We start from the raw sequence: 20,943 nt of genomic DNA, 5'->3' as shown, positions 1-20,943 counted from the left end.
ATACTGACATGCCCGACACTTCATCATGTACAACATTATATCTAAAAAGCAAATTAAATCCAAGAAATATCTTCCCACACTGCAGACAAGCTTAACTGGCCATGAAATGACTTTTCTTTTCTTGGATCTTCAGTACAAGCGGAAGGAAAGGTTTTCACAGGAAGGATCTAGTAGAATTACATTGAGCACTATATATATATATATATATATATATATATATATATATATATATATATATATATATATATATATATATATATACAGTATATACACATATATATACATATAGTCTCACTTTGTTATTCAACCTTAATAATACAAGATTGAAGATTACTTGTAGATTATGTATACTATATGGAATATTTATTTTATATTACATGGAATATTATTATATGGAACGTATAATGTTTCAAGCCACACTCACTCCACATAGCTACACTCACTCCACACGCAAAGCCCCGTCCACACGGCCCACGTTGTTAGCGCACACGGGCGGAGACACATTCACCTCGAAAGCCACCCTGCAAAACTCACCGGCTGTGACGTTCCAGCCACAGCGAGCTACTATCAGGGCCGCTGCCTTCAGAGTATCAGTGCACGGCAGGCACAGGCCACATCTAGCTCCGTCGTGTCTAGAATGGAGCTGCTCCTGTGAGGCATGATGTCAAGGGAAAAAGAAGGGAGGAGCCTCATGGATTACTCCACTGTGCTCATAACAGGAAGTTGTTGTGCACGTGTGAGGGGAAAATGAGATGTGTGAGGGGAAAATGAGAGGAGTGAGGGGAAAATAGTGGCCTGAGGGGAAAATGAGAGGTGTGAGGTGAAAATGAGAGGTGTGAGGTGAAAATGAAGAGGTGTGAGTGGAAAATGAGAGGAATGAGGGGAAAATAGTCGAATGATTGGAAAATGACAGGCGTGAGGTCACAATGACTTTTGTGAGGGGGAAATGAAAGAAGTGAAGGGGAAAATGAGAGTTGTGAGGGGGAACATGAGAGGCATGATGGGAAAATGAGAGCAGTGAGGGGGAACATGAGAGGCATGATGGGAAAATGAGAGCAGTGAGGTGCTGCTGCAGTATGAGGCTGTGTATAGAGAAGAATGAGGCGCTGCAGAAGGAGGCTGTGTATAAGGCCACATTCACACGTTCAGTTGGTCAGTATTTTACCTCAGTATTTATAAGCCAAAACCACGAGTGGGAGAAAAACACAGAAGTGGTGATGTGTTTCTATTATATTTTTCCTCTGATTGTTTTACCTCAAATATTGAGGTAAAAATACTGACCAAATAACGTGTGAACGAGGTCTAAAGGAGAAAAGTGCGGTGTAGCAGAAGAAGTAGGCTGTGTATACAATACGCTTTATTGCAATTGGTGCAATTTCTCTCGGGATCAAGTGTTTCCTATTGTATATGGAAGAAGAGTGTGAGGTGCTGCCGGAGGAGGCGACTATAAAGGAGAAAAGGTGTGCTTTATGTGAAATATAATCACTATAATTTGTTATAACTAACCATAGTTAGTTACTATTCCTGGGCAACGCCCGGCTCTTCAGCTAGTATATATATATATATATATATATATACACTCACCGGCCACTTTATTAGGTACACCATGCTAGTAACGGGTTGGACCCCCTTTTGCCTTCAGAACTGCCTCAATTCTTCGTGGCATAGATTCAACAAGGTGCTGGAAGCATTCCTCAGAGATTTTGGTCCATATTGACATGATGGCATCACACAGTTGCCGCAGATTTGTCGGCTGCACATCCCAAAGATGCTCCATACAAGGCAGGATGGATCCATGCTTTCATGTTGTTTACGCCAAATTCTGACCCTACCATCCGAATGTCGCAGCAGAAATCGAGACTCATCAGACCAAGCAACGTTTTTCCAATCTTCTACTGTCCAATTTCGATGAGCTTGTACAAATTGTAGCCTCAGTTTCCTGTTCTTAGCTGAAAGGAGTGGTACCCGGTGTGGTCTTCTGCTGCTGTAGCCCATCTGCCTCAAAGTTCGATGCACTGTGCGTTCAGAGATGCTCTTAGGCCTACCTTGGTTGTAACGGGTGGCGATTTGAGTCACTGTTGCCTTTCTATCAGCTCGAACCAGTCTGCCCATTCTCCTCTGACCTCTGGCATCAACAAGGCATTTCCGCCCACAGAACTGCCGCTCACTGGATTTTTTTTCTTTTTCGGACCATTCTCTGTAAACCCTAGAGATGGTTGTGCGTGAAAATCCCAGTAGATCAGCAGTTTCTGAAATACTCAGACCAGCCCTTCTGGCACCAACAACCATGCCACGTTCAAAGGCACTCAAATCACCTTTCTTCCCCATACTGATGCTCGGTTTGAACTGCAGGAGATTGTCTTGACCATGTCTACATGCCTAAATGCACTGAGTTGCCGCCATGTGATTGGCTGATTAGAAATTAAGTGTTAACAAGAAGTTGGACAGGTGTACCTAATAAAGTGGCCGGTGAGTGTATATATATATATATATATATATATATATATAGAAACATCTGCAAATCTACTGACACTTATTGCCATGGGCCAATTGATTACTCAATCACCTAAGTTTTTCCTCCTAATTTAATTTTTACACACATACTGATATGTATATACAGTACATAGCTAAGGCACAATATATAGTTGCAAGTTTTGCACAATGTTACACTTAAAGGACGTCTGGTCCTCCCAAAATGCCAATTAAACTACACAAACATTAAAATAGGAGACTTGGCCCTATAAAAAAAACTGTTACCCGATGTATACAGTTTAACGTAATATTTTATGCCAATTTTTTTAAATATGCAAATAAGGGCGATGTGGTGCACCCTTGGCGTGGCCTCTGCACCATTACGAACCTCCTATTTGCATATTAAAGCCAGTCCCTTATTTTGATTGACAGCTGGTAAGAGCAAATGCTGTCTAAAATCAGTCTGAGCTTCTGCATCTGTGCACTGACACTATTAGGGCATAGCGGTGTCATTGTGGGCGCACACACTAAGGCTCTTGATGTGCTCTGATGCGTGGTTCCTGCCTGTCTTTGGCCTGCACTTGAGGAGGAAAGGGTGTCGAAGAGAGCAGACGTCACTACACCCTTTCCTCCTCACTAAAGCTGCTTGCTCATTATACTTTTTGGGTTACTTGAGCCACAAACAGGCAGGAATCAGTCCTTAGAGGGCGCCCAAAAAGCAGATTTTTTATAAAATATTAAATTAAACCGTATATGCCTGGTATGATTTTTTTTATGGGCTACGTCCACTATAAAAATGTTTATGCAGTTTAATTGGCATTTGGGGGGTGACAGACTCCTTTTTAAGAGAGATTGGCTGGTTTCCATTACCTATTGAGAGCATGTTTTGTGCATTGTTCCAGGTCACCTTTTAGCCTATGGATAGTTATACGATACTATTATGGGTTTATCGGTACAGATATGTATTACATGCTCCAGGGTCTGCTGGTATTATTACGTTAAGACTGTTAACACCCTTATTCCTATGCCATGGATCCCTGACCCAACTTGTATTTCCTGATAGAGGAGATAAGACATTTTCTGTCTAAGTTGTTCCTAAATTGAAAATAAATAAGGGAACAAAGATGCTCATTGTTGTAAAGTAAGACAAGACCTGATGGTAGATGTCCCGGTATGTATGTGATAGTATGTGCATGATGATGGGTACAAAAGATGGATCAGGCTACCCACTAAAGAGGCGTTCTACAAAAAAATCATCTAGCATTAACAACATTTGTGGCAAGTACCACTTTTAATTTAACATCAACACATTAGCACACACACAGTGTCAAGGTTTTGTTTTATTCCTGTTTGTCCTGAGTATTCCGCTGTTTTCTTCTTTTTAAATCCATCATTCAGTTCTATGTTGTTTTCTTTTTTAAAAACCACCATACAGTCCCAGAGATATGGGCCTTTTTATTGAGTGCTAATATTTATAGCTTTACCAAAGAGGCATTGTTCACAGGCTAATTATGCAGAGCACCCCAATGACACACCCCAGAGGATCCAGTGAGTCACATCCTCCTGTAAAGACCATAGAAATAGAAGCAAATAAAAAGTCCAATATCTTTGGAACTGTATCACAGATTTGAAAAACAAATTCCAGAAAACTGAGGGGAGCAAAAAAGCAAAATCTGGCCTCTCTTGATCTTGTGACAGGTCCTCTTTAAATACTCCAATCCTTAACCACGAGACATGACCACCCAGACTTTGAACAAATAAGTGATGCTATCATACCTACTGTACCTTCCATGACTCTAATCTCCATCCCTCACACATACAGACAGCCACCTGGACCTCTGTTTGACATTCGCGACTAGCCAGGCCCAACACATCTTCCACACATTCAAGGTTACCCTGCCATGAAGCTAGTAAATACTTGCCTGAAACATTATAATGAATAGGTAGGATGGGTTGGTCTTTGGCCTCTCTTCGGTAAGGAATGGTCTACCACTACCTTTTCCTCCTACCTACCCACTACTATTAACTGCTTTCCACCCCTTTTACCATTTCCTGCTGTTTCTACTATGTTTTCTCATTCAGCAGATAGACAAAAGCTCACCTCTCCCTTGGTCATTCTGGTGCCTTGCGGCAATTTTATCTCTATCCAAATCACTACTACTCCTCCAACTTCATGCTATGTGCCAAGAATTCCCTGGCCTCCTATAAAACTTTTTATACTGAGACCCTCATTCTTAAACAGATGTTCCTTATGCCATTTTGTGGTGCTACTACTGGTTTATGAGCCTTGCCTCTGGCATCACTGTCCTAGAACTTTACAACTTGCCATGAGCAGCCTAATTGTGCCCAGATGTTCAGATGTGAGAATAAGAGGACATATAGTTTCCCTCAAACATTAATGGAAAATTCTGACCACTACATTCCAATCCTCCTCTCGTCTAATAGTTCCCATTTGGTTTGGGTGCAGGCATGTCTTAATCATCTTACCATCTTCACTGATATGTCTGCCCATATAGGCCACCTCAAAGACAACAGACCTAAAATATTTCAGGGCAGCTCTCTCCAACAGCAACTAGTAATTAGTTCCCCATTGCCAGACAATGGGCCAAACACAGATTGGAGAGGGTGGACCTTGACTTATATAATCCTGCTTTTTCCACCTGATTCAGGGTACCGTTACACTAAACGATTTACCAACGATCACGACCAGCGATACGACCTGGCCGTGATCGTTGGTAAGTCGTTGTGTGGTCGCTGGAGAGCTGTCACACAGACAGCTCTACAGCGACCAATGATGCCGAGGTCCCCGGGTAACCAGGGTAAACATCGGGTTACTAAGCGCAGGGCCGCGCTTAGTAACCCGATGTTTACCCTGGTTACCATTGTAAATGTAAAAAAAACAAAAACACTACATACTCACATTCCGGTGACTGTCACGTCCCTCGCCGTCAGCTTCCCGCACTGACTGTGTCAGTGCCGGCCGTAAAGCACAGCACAGCGGTGACGTCACCGCTGTGCTCTGCTTTTACTTTACGGCCGGCTCTCACAGTCAGTGCGGGAAGCTGACGACGAGGGACGTGACAGACATCAGAAGGTGAGTATGTAGTGGTTTTTTTTTTTACATTTACAATGGTAACCAGGGTAAACATCGGGATACTAAGCGCGGCCCTGCGCTTAGTAACCCGATGTTTACCCTGGTTACAAGCGAACACATCGCTGGATCGGTGTCACACACACCGATCCAGCGATGACAGCATGTGATCCAGCGACGAAATAAAGTTTCAAACGATCTGCTACGATGTACGATTCTCAGCGGGGTCCCTAATCGCAGTAGCGTGTCAGACACAGCGAGATCGTATGTATATCGCTGGAACGTCACGGATCGTGCCGTCGTAGCGACCAAAGTGCCACTGTGAGACGGTACCCTAAGAAATCTGGAGATCTACTAAGGATGTGTGAATATGTATGTGCAGTGAAAAGCAAAAGGGTAACAATGTTTTGCACTTTTGACTTTCAGGCTCCATATCTCACCATCCACTACTGTTTTGACTGTTTTGCTCCTGGTGGTGGAAAAAAATTTTTTCTTCCTGAATACTACAGATTTCAACCTGATCTCACATCCCCTAATAACTCAGTGTATTATTAGGTTGATTCCCAAGTGAAAGGTCACTGGTTCAAATCAAGGAGCAGCCATGAAGAAGACTTCCCAAGAAAAAATAAACATCATCATCCAGATCATCAATAGCGGTCTCTCGGCCAAGAAAGTTTCCAAACTGCGTCACATGAGTGCCATGACAGTTGGAAGACTTTGAAATGAAGTCCACCCATCCATTCCGAAGTCAAAAGGTGGACATCCAGGCAAAATATCGGAGTCAACAATTCGGCTCATCCCAAGGTCTATAAGTTCTGGTGGGACAAACACGGCAGTGGAGGTGGCTCGTATGCTTCATAACAGTGAGATCATAGACATTCATTACACAAGTCTGGAATGGTGGCCTGAAAAAAGGAAAAAGTCTCAACTTCACTATTGTCATAAGAGACAACGGGTTCGAGTTTGCAAACAAATACGAAAAGTGGACATTAAAAAATTTTAAACTGGTTATTTGAACATGAAAGTCAATAGACTAGACTCTGATAGGTACAAGTGGATCTGAAAGAAACAAGGGAAAAAGGGGCTAATGGATTGAGAAATTAAAGGAAATGTCAAATTCAATGGAGGAAGCCTGATGACATGGGGTTGTTTCTTCCACTCAAGTACTATGGGTATGAAAAGGACGACATAGTGTTCCCACAGTACAACACAAAGCATATGTCATGATTGACAACAAAGTAGAGGTGCTGGAATGGCCCCCACAGTCCACAGACCTCAGTCTAATCAAGCACTTTTGGGTAGAAGTGAAGAAAAAACTGTATACATACCCAAGTGAGTCAACCAGTATGTAACATCTTTGGGAATTTGTAGAAGAGACCTGAGATCAACTTTCGGTCAACACATGCTTGAATCTGACGAAGAGCAGCCCAGAAGGATTCAGGCAGTGTTGAAAGCCAAAGATGGATTTACAAAATACTAACAAAATAATAAAAATTTAAATTTAGATCTTTAGGAGCAAAACAATGTAGTGACATGACAAGAATCTGCATAACTAATCATATGCTAAATAGTTGCAAGTCAAATTTATGTATGAGATAGCCAAGATGATTGTCTATAAAATGATGGCAGTCTCACGATCAAAGCAGTAGTGGATGGTGAGATATGGAACCTAAAAATCTAAAGTTCAAAACATTGATATCCTTTTGCTCTTCATTGTATATATGCCAAAACTACCATCAAATTAAATATCATATTGATCCGGAGATAGTCATGTTTATAGTAAAATTATCTAATTTCTGAGCATTCTTGCTTGTTCAATCCACTTTTATGAGATAGTTTTCCCAATAGTTGTTGGTCACATCTGCTGTAATCCCAAAAGATAAAGCTGTAATCTCTGGGGGGAATTTGGCAGCATGTTTCCAGTATTCCTGCAGCACTCCCGCAGGTAAATGAAAGTATTACACTGTTCTCAATTAAATTAATTGTTTTGTCTATTTAATGCATTGGTATGCTGGGTCCTCCGGAAGAATAAGATAAGAGTCCTCAATAATAAATCCCTTCCGTTCATTTAAATTTTATTCGTGGGATTTCTAAACCAGATACCCATTTTTAATTCTGCTATGAAGAAAAAACCCCAAAATATTTCAATAAATCATTATCCTGCTAAGATTTCCCCACATTACATGTAGATGCACTGTCTATTCCATAATGCACCATCCTGGACAGTATGGAAGAGACATTATTGGACATTATTGGTTCTGTGTGGGAGGAAAGAGGTTGCAGTCACATTTGAGCACCGGTGTCTAGGTTAACCCTTTGCTATATGACGGGGGTAACAATTCTATTAGTAGGTAGTCTGTGCCTGGAGATATAATATTATGTCACAATTAGGATTTTAGAGATATTAGCTCAATACACTTGTACAGAAAAAAAAAAGAAATTGGTAAAATTGTGGTTTGGTGCTGAGATCCATAGCACAATGAGAAATACAACTCAGCTCCAGTGGATTGCAGAAGCTCTTACCCTTGCTGCATAGGATAATGGAAACAGCAAAAAGTATCTGCGTCATATATTGTCGTGCGGTTCCTCTGCAACAAACATATTCCCATTTATGTTCTTTCTGTTTCTAAATACCAAGCAAACCATACATACCAGCGCTTTAAACAAGACACACTTTGTTCTCCTTTTAAGGCCATGCCAAAAGGGATCTCGGTACGACGGTACCCACATGTCAAGGTTTTTTCTCAGGTGCCAGAAGACGCAATAACTAATACTTTAATATTTCACATACAGATTACATAACTAATCATGTCATTTAGCTGCATGAAATCGTTGCTATGATTTATAATAATGACCGTAATCATTTGCCGTGAAATTTATATACTGTCCGAAACCACTTATGACTTACGTTGGGTTCATCTGAGCCTGCTAGTGTGGCCATGATTGTTTTCATATATGTATTGGTTTATGCACTCACAGAAGTGGGCAGTATGGAAGACTCCGGAGTAACATTCCTGTTATATGAATATGCCTTATCTTTGTATTTCAGACATATTCCGGTCTCTTTTGTGTGGTGGTCAACCCTTACAAATCCCTACCAATTTATTCCGAGAAGATCATTGACATGTACAAAGGCAAGAAAAGACATGAAATGCCCCCTCACATCTACGCAATAGCAGACAATGCCTACAGGAGTATGTTACAAGGTAAGCTTACTGGATGCATACCATTGTATGTCATCAGGTCCAGAGGGCAAAGTTTATGCTAAGTTCTTCTTTTTTTATAGTAGCGCCATGGTTTATGATCGTAATTGAGCCATGATACCTTTTAAATACACTTTCAGCAAATTTGAATGGACCTCATTGGCCTTTGATGACGTTCATAAGAATTATGGTTATATTGATGCCAAGTTTAGCGTTGAAGATTACATAATTCTCGCCATTAAAAATACCCAAACCCCTGGAATGGCAAAAATGTCTGTGTGAACTGAGCATAAATTTTGGTTGGGAAATTTAATCTTGAAATCATATGCCAGACGTGTTAAGATGCCCGTCATAATGCACAGTACCACCTGCTTTGGAGGTAGCAATAGACCCTTTACCTCTTGGGCCTCTGTACAGCTGCACAGGTTGCTCCAATGATATGCCTGACCTTAGATCTTGGATCTCTCCCAACTTTCCCATACACATGTATGCTTTCTCTATGGGGAGAGGTGAGTTAATTGCTGTCCATCTTGTCTGGCAGTGGACTTTTAGTAGGAGAACAAAGAAAAAAATATAGGAGTTTGTATTCAAGACACCATCTATCAGGAGAGAGTCAGGAGTCCATCGTAGACATCAGATGACCGCAAAGTCCTCCTGACGTTGGTGGGTATGGATGACTTTAATGTGATGGACAACTTTACTTAGCTCTTTATCCTCAAACATGTCCATACATACCAATTTTAGGCCATACACTTTCATTTATAGTATCTACTTGCAGCAAAGGGGGCGCACAGCTCAGGCCAGTAGCTCAGCCGTACCAACATTTGGGCAACACCTATCTCATGTGTCCGGCAAGCATCAAAACTGTCAGATTGGGTTCTGTGACCTACTCCAATATTTGGACTTTTTTGTCTTAACATCTGAATTTTTGGAACTTTTTGTGATGAGAAATAGTGAAGGTCTAGCTTTTTCCTCTGTCTGCATCTATATTAGGTCATTGGCTAATTTCAAAGTATAGGTGATGAAATTATACAAACAATTTGACACGTCATGGAGACATGTTAGATATTTTGATCGGTGAGCGTCCGAGTACTGAAACCCACACTGATCATTAAAATGGAGGGGCAAAAGGATTCAGCTGAGACCTGCTCTTCTCAAAGACTGAAGACAGCCTCAAAAGATGGACTATAAGCCCGTCGTCAGCTAGAAAGGAGAGAATGAGCCTTTGCTTTAGAAATGTCAGACCCCTACGGATCAGAACGTATGACAAAAGAACTTCTGACGAGTCTCTATGATATGTCGAAAGTCTTGTAAGTTACTTTTAAAGGGGCTGTCCACCCTTGAGTAAATTTTCAGCAATGTATGCACCGCTAAGATTCAGCTCTGCTTTCTGGTTTCGGTGCACATCACGTAACTTTTCATACTTGTGGTCATGTGCCAAATAAAGTGTCCACCACTTTGATCACTAGAACTAGAGCTGAGATGCAGCAGAGACTCTTGGCGACACGTGGCTCCGTATTTGTAGAATACTGGAAATGACAAGCAGAGACAAATCCTGCATTACGTACTGTTAGTATTCAGCAAGCTGCACGTCTTGCCAGAGATTTACTGTGGACAACCCCTTGAAACAATGAGCAGTTGCATATGCTAGATATATATGGTAAGGTATCCATCCATGCTGGATCTGTGACTTGTTCCCGGTGTCACACCGAGCTGTAGAGACATCAAGAAAACTATGTCCTTCCAAATAAAAAAAAGACAAGCAGCAGGAAGCCGTCGGTAGTTGTAGAGCTCTATTGCCTTTTTTGGTGGTCGGAGCAAACGTTACACAGACATAATAAATCCTTGGGAGCATTTTTGCAGAGCGGTGATGTGAAGATAGCATTCTTAGCTTTATTGGGGCGATGTTCATATAAACCGTGGTCATATTACACCCATGAGATAAATCACAATGTCAGCAGCTTGGTTACAATTCTGGTCCATATTAATTTTTTTTAGGGTAAGGAATATTATCTAGAAGGTTTGACTTGTAGAATAAAGTGCATGGATTACACCGGCCGTAGATGATACATTTGCCTTGGTGGTTGATACCAAGTTTGGATATTAAATTGAATGTGTATGATGAGAATTGAATGATGTTCCCATGACATATATGTCTTCAAATACATGAGTGGAGATAAATGTGGCCATATTATGGGTGGACGAGGGTGTGAAGTTGTGACAGACGGTTGTGGGCCGATTGATCATCCACCGAAGAGCTAAACCATTGTACTTTCTTTATCATTTTGGTTCCTAAGCTCTTCCACTCAATATATTCTGATTTATTTTTCGACGTATAACCCGATTGACAGCAGTTTTTATGTAGGATGAAAAGTTCTAACATTTTCCTTAGATACACACAGATACACCTCTTGTTATCAAAGCTGTGTCGTTGAGCACATTTGTGATCATCACATGGATCAGGATAGATTTACATCCACTTGAAGAAAACATTGGAACTTACTATTGACTGGAGACCAAGTGAAACTGATATAGAGATTATATTAGAAATTATAATCATTTCTCATTATACAAAATAAATAAATATTAATTTGGGGTCAGACGGGGTCAGCTCAGCACCTGCATCTCTAACTCTGGGGATAAGCAGCTGCAGGAGATTGTTCTTATAAGCTCAGTGGAGGACTCCTCACTGCCATCATCTGTACTCCAAATGAGCATGGTCGGCAACTTAAGACAGGCAAATAAACTGGGGAAAAATACTTACTTGCAATTTGTTTTGTTTTGGTTTTTTTGCACTAATTAGGACAAATCCCCTAAAAAGTGATTTATGAAGTTTTATAACATTCAAAGTTGTAATAAAATGATTTAAAAAATAGAAAGTTTAGCTTTACAGCACCATTTCTGTGTTTTTTTACATTTCTTGGAACTCTGGAGTGGTGCTACTAATGTAAGGCCCCTACACTTAGACTTGTACTTACCATCCGCCGTCTCCTGCTGTTGTTGGCACCGCTCCGGTCGGTTTCCAGCAGTTTGTGACATTCCGGATTTCTACAGTGTTTTCAATACAAGTCCATGACATCCTTGTTCTGGCTCTCGGAGACGATCTTGTGACCGTTACTTCTGACTTTCATCCAGTCAGAAGTTGCAGTCACAAGATGGCGAAGTGGGACAGGAGGGGCGCCGGGAACAGCTGAAAGCAGCAGGTGGTAAGTGTGATATTAGGGACAGGGAACTTATATTAGTAACACCACTTTAGCACTGAAATTAAAAAGAAAAATGCTGGAGTGGTGCTTTAAGTCCTCAATGTGTTAGACTACGTAGAGCAAATTTCGATTTGTTAGAATGATTTATATTTGATCATTCTAATAATTCTAATAATTTATTATAGAAAGTCAGGCTTGACTAGAAAAGGATAGCGTGCCATCACTGTTCCCATTCACCTAATGTAATTTGTATAATGCATTCATTGTGGATTCCTAATGATTCTAATAATAATAATAATGATATTGTTTATTATTTGTATTATTATAATTATTATTATTATTATTGTTGTTGATATTATTATTATAGTTTTTTGTTGTTATTATTATTTATTTATTTATTTTTTTCCAATTGTAAATGTCATCATAAACGTTAGTGTAGTAATCATAAAAAATAAGTGTGGTTGATTTGTTTTTTCGTAGCTGAGGAGCTGGATATACAGTAGCTATAGTTTTTTGATTGACTGGATTTCGCTTGTGCCTTTGTCTATTATTATTGCTGTCTGTTTGCTGAGTAACTGAAGGATCAATTGAGTTTTCCTGTTAACAAACCACTTTTACAGCTTGTTCTTGTGTGACACAGAGATAAGATAGACAAGGACCAGAAGGAACTCTCTGTGTAAGCTGATAGTATGGAGACACAAAGTCATCCATTACATGCAGCACATTTAATATGTTCCTCCACTGGCAAATATAGGTATATTAGAGATCACAAATGAGATCTTTGACCAAAAAAAAGAATAAAGCTCTTTGATTACCTAATATTCTTTCATATATACAGTAAGGGCTTTATGACTTTCAGCAATCCTGCTGAACATTTTCATCAGGGCGAGCCTCATTCCCATTTTTTTTATTGAAATTAATAGGTAAAAAGGTGTATGATATCCTATGAGTAAGGGTGTCGTTGCACACCAAATTTGTTTTTTATTATCCGGTTGAGTTGTGCTGATGAACTTTTCTTATCCCTCTGTAAAAAGGTGTAGTAGTTCAATATGTAGACTTTTCTGTCAATGGGACATAATATGGTGCCCTCTTTTATTAGGCTAAAGTGTCTAAGGCTAGGGTCACACAACCATATTTTTTCTCATCCGAGAGAATCGGACATATTACGCTAAGCACACTCTCATCAGAGTATGGTCAGAGTGTGATCCGATTTTCTCGGATGCGTGAACATGGGAAAAAAAGGTCTCCATCTTCTCCATTCTGTGAGTCCATCAAAATGGGACGGCGCTTGGCTGTCATCCGATTTTAATGATGGACCCATCAGCTTGTATGGCCAAGTGCGATCCGACTTATGGTTGCAATTGTGCAAATTTTTCCTCAGACAGACTCGGTACAAGGGGAAATGTCCACATAGAATAACATTAGTCTGAGTTCCATCCAATGTTTTGTCGGATCGCACTTGAACCGAAAATACAGTCATCTGCACGAGCTCTTATATTGAAGTGTCTCCATCCTCAAGTATCCTGGTCAGTTACTCTACAGCTGACAAATCAAGAAAAAAAGAAAAAAGACCCAGGGAGTAGCTTTCTTCCAAATCTGGTAATGTCCTCAGGCAGACACAGCTGGTAACAATGCAATGGTTCTTTATCTAAAAGCTGGAATTACTGTATGTGAACCATCTATACAATTAGAAACATCTGCACCACCGCACCATAGTAAAGCTTTTCTCTGAATGACTGTTGTTTCAATGGGCCTGAAATATGTATACAAGATCCTCGAAACCTAATAATAGGCCTGACTTATTGTAGACAGTTTCTGCCAAATCTGATAACTTCTGCAGGAAGAGCACACCATGTCAGGAAATCAGATTACGATACGTTTTGATGCCCTTAAAGAAGTTGTCCACTACTCGGACAAGTCCTTCCCAATTACTATAACTGCCTGTACTCACCTCCGGTGCCGGTCGCTGTTCCAGTGATGCTTGTACGTGGCATCCTGGGGCACGTGTAACATGTCACGTGGCTCCTGCATCCAATGGGCCGTTGCACTCTCATGTCCTTCAGACCAAACTGACATCCGGAAGAAGTCAGAACTTTCAGATATCAGTTTTGTCCGAAGGAAGTGAGAGTCTTAAGTACATCTCTTATTACATTTGGGTTGAAAAAGGCCCCATATGGCCGAAACGTTGCATATATTTTTAACCTTCTGTATGCCTTGGAGGAGAACATCCGATGCCTTGGACTTTTTTTTTGATTTTTCATGATCTGGCCATATTGTGGGGACTTGCACAAAGCTGCACGGATCATGGACTGGTCCATGGGAATTGACACTCTTTAAATGGAAGTAGGAGTGACGTGAACCATTAGCAGCCACAGAGCTCACATGTCATAATGTCATGGGAGCCCCGGGGGACACAGCACTGATATAGCAGGAAAGTCGCCAGCATCGGAGGTGAGTACAAACTGTTTCTACTTTACAAGGGGGGAATATAGTAGCTGAGAAAGGGTCTGAGTAGTGGGTAGCCCCTTTCATGTCCCATACACATTGGATAAAGGTTAGCCAAACCCATCAAATTTGGCGGGGACTGGCCAACCATCCGATGTATAAGGTGGCTTATTGACTGTAGAAAATGTAGAAAACTGCATGAATATCAATTCCCCTATGAATATTTAACATCAATATTGCATTGGGTCGATGATCTACAGTTCTACAATTATCTTGTGAGTCCATCAGTGGATTATATCTGTTGTTTACAGGATTTTACAGGCTCTGAAGGGGCCTGAAAAACATCCTGTGTCTGCTTTGAAGCTGCAAGTAATTTCCCTACCCCATGGGGCATTTTTATAGTCATGGATTACCCCATAATGTATTCTTAAGATCTGTCCGGCAGCACAAAATTATGTTCTATTTTGTATGGAATGTCATATGCTGGCACTTATATGTCCCATGATGTCCCTGTTTCAGCGGCCCCTCTCGCTGTTCCACCAGCTTTACTTCCACGCTCATGTTGACACTTCCTTCACCACCAGTGTCATACGAGTTGAATGGGGCTGATTCGTTTCAGCTAAGCTGTTCCCTTTTTGTAGTCACTACTGATGCATACACAAAGAAGGGGGCTGGCCTAGCTATTAAAAATAGATCCACCAGCCAGCCTCATTCATTATGTGGGACACAGAAGGGGGGGAGAGGAAGATCTCTGCACCGAGGCAAAAACGGAAATGGTTATGAGGTCAGGGATGCTAAAACTGGATCATTGGGCGACATTTGAAAAATAATATTACAAGTTACAATTGAATTAACATTTCATATGCAAACATGATATTGTTCTGCTGGACGATTACATTAAATTAAATGTATGAACGGTATTTAGAAATTGAATACCGGCAGGTAGTCATAATTGTATTACTTAGTAAACTTTTCTTTTTATTTAGTTATCCTTCAGGAATTATAAAATTATTATTATTATTATTTAATATTCTTTATTACCTTAGTTTGCTTCTTTCTTTCTGAACACTATATTGTAGTGATGTTTTAATGCCCAGTTCATGCTTCTTTAAAAGCTGCTTTTAACTGCTGCTCAGCAAGATTCCTACACTGTACTATTATATTGTCTGAGGCCAGGAATTCCCTTGTGTGTTTAATGGGGTTAAGAGCAGAAAGTCTTGTACATAGAAAGTCCCATACACAGACTGTTTGAATACAGCATATGGATCAGAAAGTAGCTTCTAAAGATTATTGAACTGACCAGATGAAAAAATAAAGGAGGAAAGTGTTTGGGAGAGAATGAAACAAAATTAGGTAATGGAGTATATTACAAAAATTCATACATTTCCAAAGCTTAAAGGCTATTGGATAAAAATTAGTTATTTACCCTGTGATGAAATCTGTGGGCTACAATCCCCTCATACAGATGTGTATACATTAAAATATGCCTATCGATCATCTGACCGTCACCATTTTTTTTATGTATGATCCAATACGACCATGTTCCTCAGCAACTGCACTGCATTCCAGAAAGATGTATATTATGTCCTGAACCCCTGAAAAACCTCTTTGAAGTGCCCCAGCTAGGTATGTAATTTCATACTGTCCGGTCCGATGGGTGTCATTCCAGCGGCGCCGGTCCCTCCTTTCCCCTTCTAAACACCGTAATCCTGCATGACATCCACATAGCCAAACTAAATTTCATGCCTGCGTAGGAACATCGCCGTCTTGCGCATCCATGCTTTGCTTTGCCCTACTGCGAATGCGCTGACACACGTCTTTCCGGCTCCTGCTTACCGGAACAATTTTGCCCATATTGTTTTGTTTCCTGTCGTCGGAATTAAACTCCTCTTCTGCGATTTCCAACAGCAGGAAACAAAGCAATATGGGCAGGAGTTGAAAAGTCGTTCGCAGTTAGGTTTTAGGCTCTGTCCACAGTAGGGAAGAGCAAAGCGTGCCTGCACGAGCCGGCGATGTCCCTGCGCAGGCAGGAGATTTTGTTTGGCTATGTGAATGACGCAGAACACGAAATCCACATCAATCATAGCAGGAGGACGGCGTTTAGTAGGGGCGAGGAGGAACATCACACTTATTGGACTGGACCGTCTAAATTTCCATACCTCACTGGAGCATTTCAAAAGGTTTTTGGGGATATACAGCGGAGTGAGGACATAATAGACAACTTATGCAACACAGTCGCTGAGGGAGCTGGTGGTATTGGTTCATACATGAAAAAAAAACTGGTGACAGGTTCCCTTTAATTCAGTACCCATTGCTCCCTTATGTAATGCTAACGACTGTCACAAAGATCAGATATGAGGTGGAACTTATCAGTGAGGGTCCATGTGCCAATTAGTGAGGGTCAATGTGCTGATTGGTGAGGGCCCATATGCCGATCGGTGAGGGTCATGTGTCGATCAGTGAGGGTCAATGTGCTGATCGGTGAGCGTCCATGTGTCGATCAGTGAGGGTCAGTGTGCTGATCGGTGAGGGCCCATATGCCGATCAGTGAGGGTCCATGTGCTGATCGGTGAGGGCCCATATGCCGATCAGTGAGGGTCCATGTGCCAATCAGTGAGGTTCCCATCTTCCTATGAGTAGGGGATAACATTTTTGTAGATTGTAATAACCCTCTAATGCTATCATACATGGAAGGCAGGATTGTGCAAAGCCAAATCAAATATAAATATCATTAGAAGTGAGAGGTTTACAGATATTTTAGGGTCAAAGAATCTAAATTAACAAATGACATATCCTAAAGTATACATGTAAGACACGCTCAGATCTGCTTACTCAAGACCAAGGAAAATAAACCATTACAGTTCACATCCTTGTTTGCTTTTTCCTTTTTCCTGTTACACACAATTTACACACAAAACTCCCACACGCAAAAATTATCTTCAACAGAGGGAATCTGTCCTTCATTAACATTCTTATAACTCTATGATGATTTTTATCAATTCCATATATTTTACGTGTAAAGGGGTTGTATCAAGTTTGGAAGTTATCTTGCATCCATAGGATAAGGAATTAATTTCCAATCACTGGGATTGCCACTGATCCTAAGAACCAGCGCTCTGAAGAACTCCATATGAATGGAGTTGTGGTCAATCATGCGCAGTACTTCTCCATTTATTCTTAATGGGACTGGCGGTGATAGCCAAGTGCAGCGTTCGGCTAGTCTTCGGCACTTCCATAAGAATGAATGGAGCGTTATGCACATGATCGACCACTATTCCATTCACACTCTCTTTCGTCCATGGATTGGGGATATCTTCCAAACTTGGTACAACCCTTTTGTTTTTCTCATCTTCTTTCTTCAGGAGTGCACCGCTCTTCTGCCTTCTAGCTTAATGTTTGCCAGGGAGCGGTGCACTCCTGAAGGTTGACATTTTGGACTGTCCACAAGGTTGTACTGCTGGTTCGCAATGAGTGTTCTCCCATGCTTCAATTTTGCCTCAGCAACATGAGTGAAGCGAAGGGGGATTGAAACTGACTGGATACAGCCATTCAGCTTCAGAGCGGAACTTGAAGGCTCTCAAATATAGAGACGATGCTCTGGTCTCGTACCGCCATCTTGTGACTGCAACTTCTGACTGAGTGGAAGACATAAGTTACGGTCACAAGCTCTCACTGTAAGTCCATGAGAGCCTCATTGAGTAGTGACTTCCGGATCGTCCAGCAAACATTGGAGCGATCAGGCAGGTCACAAACTGCAGAAGACCGACCGGAGCGGTGCTGATAATAGATGAAGATGGTGGCTGGGAAATTTAATAATAGTGGTATAGATGTGAGGGAGAGACAGGGCGGCAGTCATGGCTGAGGTAAAAGTCTCTAGCACACCCTGGCTTTCCGTCACAAACAAATCACAGGTCTCACTTCCGTTACCTGTCACATTCTCCAGCTCCCCCTCAGGACTTCCTGCACTGCGCTGCACATACTCCTCAGACGATGAAGAATAAACAGAGTCACAATCCAGTTCAATGCTTGAAGTATTAACTTTACTGCTTCTGGTACACAGCGCATACATATCCTCTCCAGCATCAGCATCATGGTTAACATTAGACAATTTCTCCTCTTTCCCTGTCTTTCCTTCTCTGTCGCTAAGCTTCCAGATCATGCTCTCTGGTCTCTCAGCATCATCTCGGCTCAGTCCTGTTCCAGTAGGGGAACTTCTAAACCGTTTCGCCCCGGTCTTGACAACATCCACCCATGTAACAAGCCGCCACATTCTGAGTGACCTGCCTGTACTGCTTAGTCTTCTTCTGGCAACTGCAGTCCCACTTATTCTGCACTGTCAGCACTTCTCCTGGTGTTACTCCCCGATGAGGTCCTGACCCCGAATACTGTATGACTGGGCTCTTATCTTTAAAATTACGGAGCTAACAGCCCTGTCAGCACTCCTGCTCAACTGATTCAGATCCCAGATGTTCCCCAGGTTAGCGGCCATTAGCTCCTCCTACTTTAACTATATACAGGTTCAGCATACTCTCCACCCCCAACTAGTGGCCAAACTAGGGTACTACACTTTCCCTACAACTATAACAGTAATCATACATAGCATTTACACAACGGGTACCATAAATATGCACAGCATGAATTATTTACAATAGCATTGCAAGGAAGGCAAACATTCATGTTTATGGACACCTCATTGTGCTTCTTACATAAAAGTGAGAATAGTGACAAAAATCAAGCAGTAAAATAAAAAAGACATTGGAGTGGTGCTTTAAACAAGCTCTCCTGACTTCCAGGACCTTTTCTATGGAGGGACCATGGTGTTCGCAACTTACACTGGCATTTCAGCTTGTCTATAAGGTTGGCTGTGCTTGATATTGTAGCTGTTCTCATTCACCTATGGGGCTTCCTGGAGGGTCAGGCAGAATCACCTGTACAGATGTGTTTAAAAGAGGCTTTGCGATAATGGGACTCATCACTAATAAAGCTTTCAAGACCTATCATCATGATAGGTTATCAATGATTACATACAGAAGAGCAACTTTACTCAGTCCTTTTGCAAACAATTAGAAGGAAACATTACTAAAGTAAAAGGCTGGTTCTTGTCTAGTATAGATAAAGCTTGAATGGGGTTTTCCAAGATTTTTCAGAATTTGCATGAGCAAAGGTATCACTGTAAAATAAGGAAGTGTTACTTACCACTTCAGTCTCTGTGGACGCAGCACCACTGCTATGGTAGTCTCAGCCACGACCAGAAGTGATAAACATCCATTAGTCACCTGACTCTGAACCAATCCGTGCCCACAGCCGTCAGGGACTGATGAATGGTAATTCATCACTTCTGGTCCTTGCTGAGACCACTCGAGTGTCAGCCTGGGAGAGTCAGGGAATTTGAGTGTAAATAAAGCATTTATATATTTTATAATGAACCCCGTTGCTCTCACAAATTTTGAAAAGTCATGAAAATCCCATTTAATCACCATTTTTCCAATTCTCTGCTTATGGTCAGTGGATAGGAATGTTTATATCTGGCTTCTGTAACCTACTATAATAATATCTAATGAGACTACTGCATGGAAAATGTAGTATCCACAGTACATCCATTCATCCAGGATCCAATTTCTGTACAGCCGCTACACCAATGTCTCCACCCTGTGCCAGTCAATACACTGGTTGCCCATCTGTTACAGAATACGCCCCCTTGACTCTTCCTGGTGTGTTTTGAGACTAATTTTTTTTCAAGTGCCACATGTCATGAATCCCCAATGGCTAGGGATAGCACAGGATAAGCAAAGTATAATAAATATCGGACGAGCTCTAGGGTGATGGAACCTGGGCTGACCGCTGCCCTACGCCTGACAAACGCAACTAGAGATAGCCTGGGAGCGTGCCTACGTTGGTTCTAGACGCCACGCACCAGCCTAAGAGCTAACTAGTACTGCAGAGAAAACAAAGACCTCACTTGCCTCCAGAGGAATTAACCCCAAAGGTATAGTTGCCCCCCACATGTATTGACGGTGAAATGAGAGGAAGGCACACACATAGAGATGATGTATATAGCTTTAGCAAATAGAGGCCCGCTGAAAACTAGAAAGCAGAATGACACAAAAGGGGACTGAGCGGTCAGCAAAAAACCCTAATCAAAAAAACCATCCTGAGATTACAAGAACCCATGTGCCAACTCATGGCACATGGGGAGAACCTCAGTCCACTAGAGCAACCAGCTAACAAAGAGACATTCTAAGCAAGCTGGACAAAAAAACAAACAACTGAAAATCAGCACTTAGCTTATCCTGAAAGATCTGGGAGCAGGTAGGCAGGAACCAAACAGAGCACATCTGAACACATTGATAGCCGGCAAGGGAAATGACAGAAAGGCCAGGTAAAATAGGAAACACCCAGCCTCTGATGGACAGATGGAAACCAAAGGCCGCAACCCACCAAAGTCACCCAGTACCAGCAGTAACCACCAGAGGGAGCCCGCAAACAGAATCCACAACAGTACCCCCCCCTTGAGGAGGGGTCACCGAAC

General features: G+C 41.6%; 1 protein-coding gene across 2 annotated transcripts in view; it reads left to right on the top strand.

Moving 5' to 3' along the window:
* The window catches only part of LOC143785977 (myosin-11), a 138,176-nt gene that overhangs the window by 9,419 nt on the left and 107,814 nt on the right, over positions 1–20,943 (top strand). For both annotated transcript variants that reach the window (XM_077275134.1, XM_077275133.1), the window contains exon 3: positions 8,613–8,769. In XM_077275134.1, coding sequence (XP_077131249.1) covers positions 8,613–8,769 — 157 coding nt within the window. The remainder of the gene's footprint in view (positions 1–8,612; positions 8,770–20,943) is intronic.

This window comes from Ranitomeya variabilis, chromosome 7 (genome assembly GCF_051348905.1).
Source record: "Ranitomeya variabilis isolate aRanVar5 chromosome 7, aRanVar5.hap1, whole genome shotgun sequence".
Lineage (NCBI taxonomy): Eukaryota > Metazoa > Chordata > Amphibia > Anura > Dendrobatidae > Ranitomeya > Ranitomeya variabilis.
This window is presented reverse-complemented; position numbering and strand designations above follow the sequence as displayed.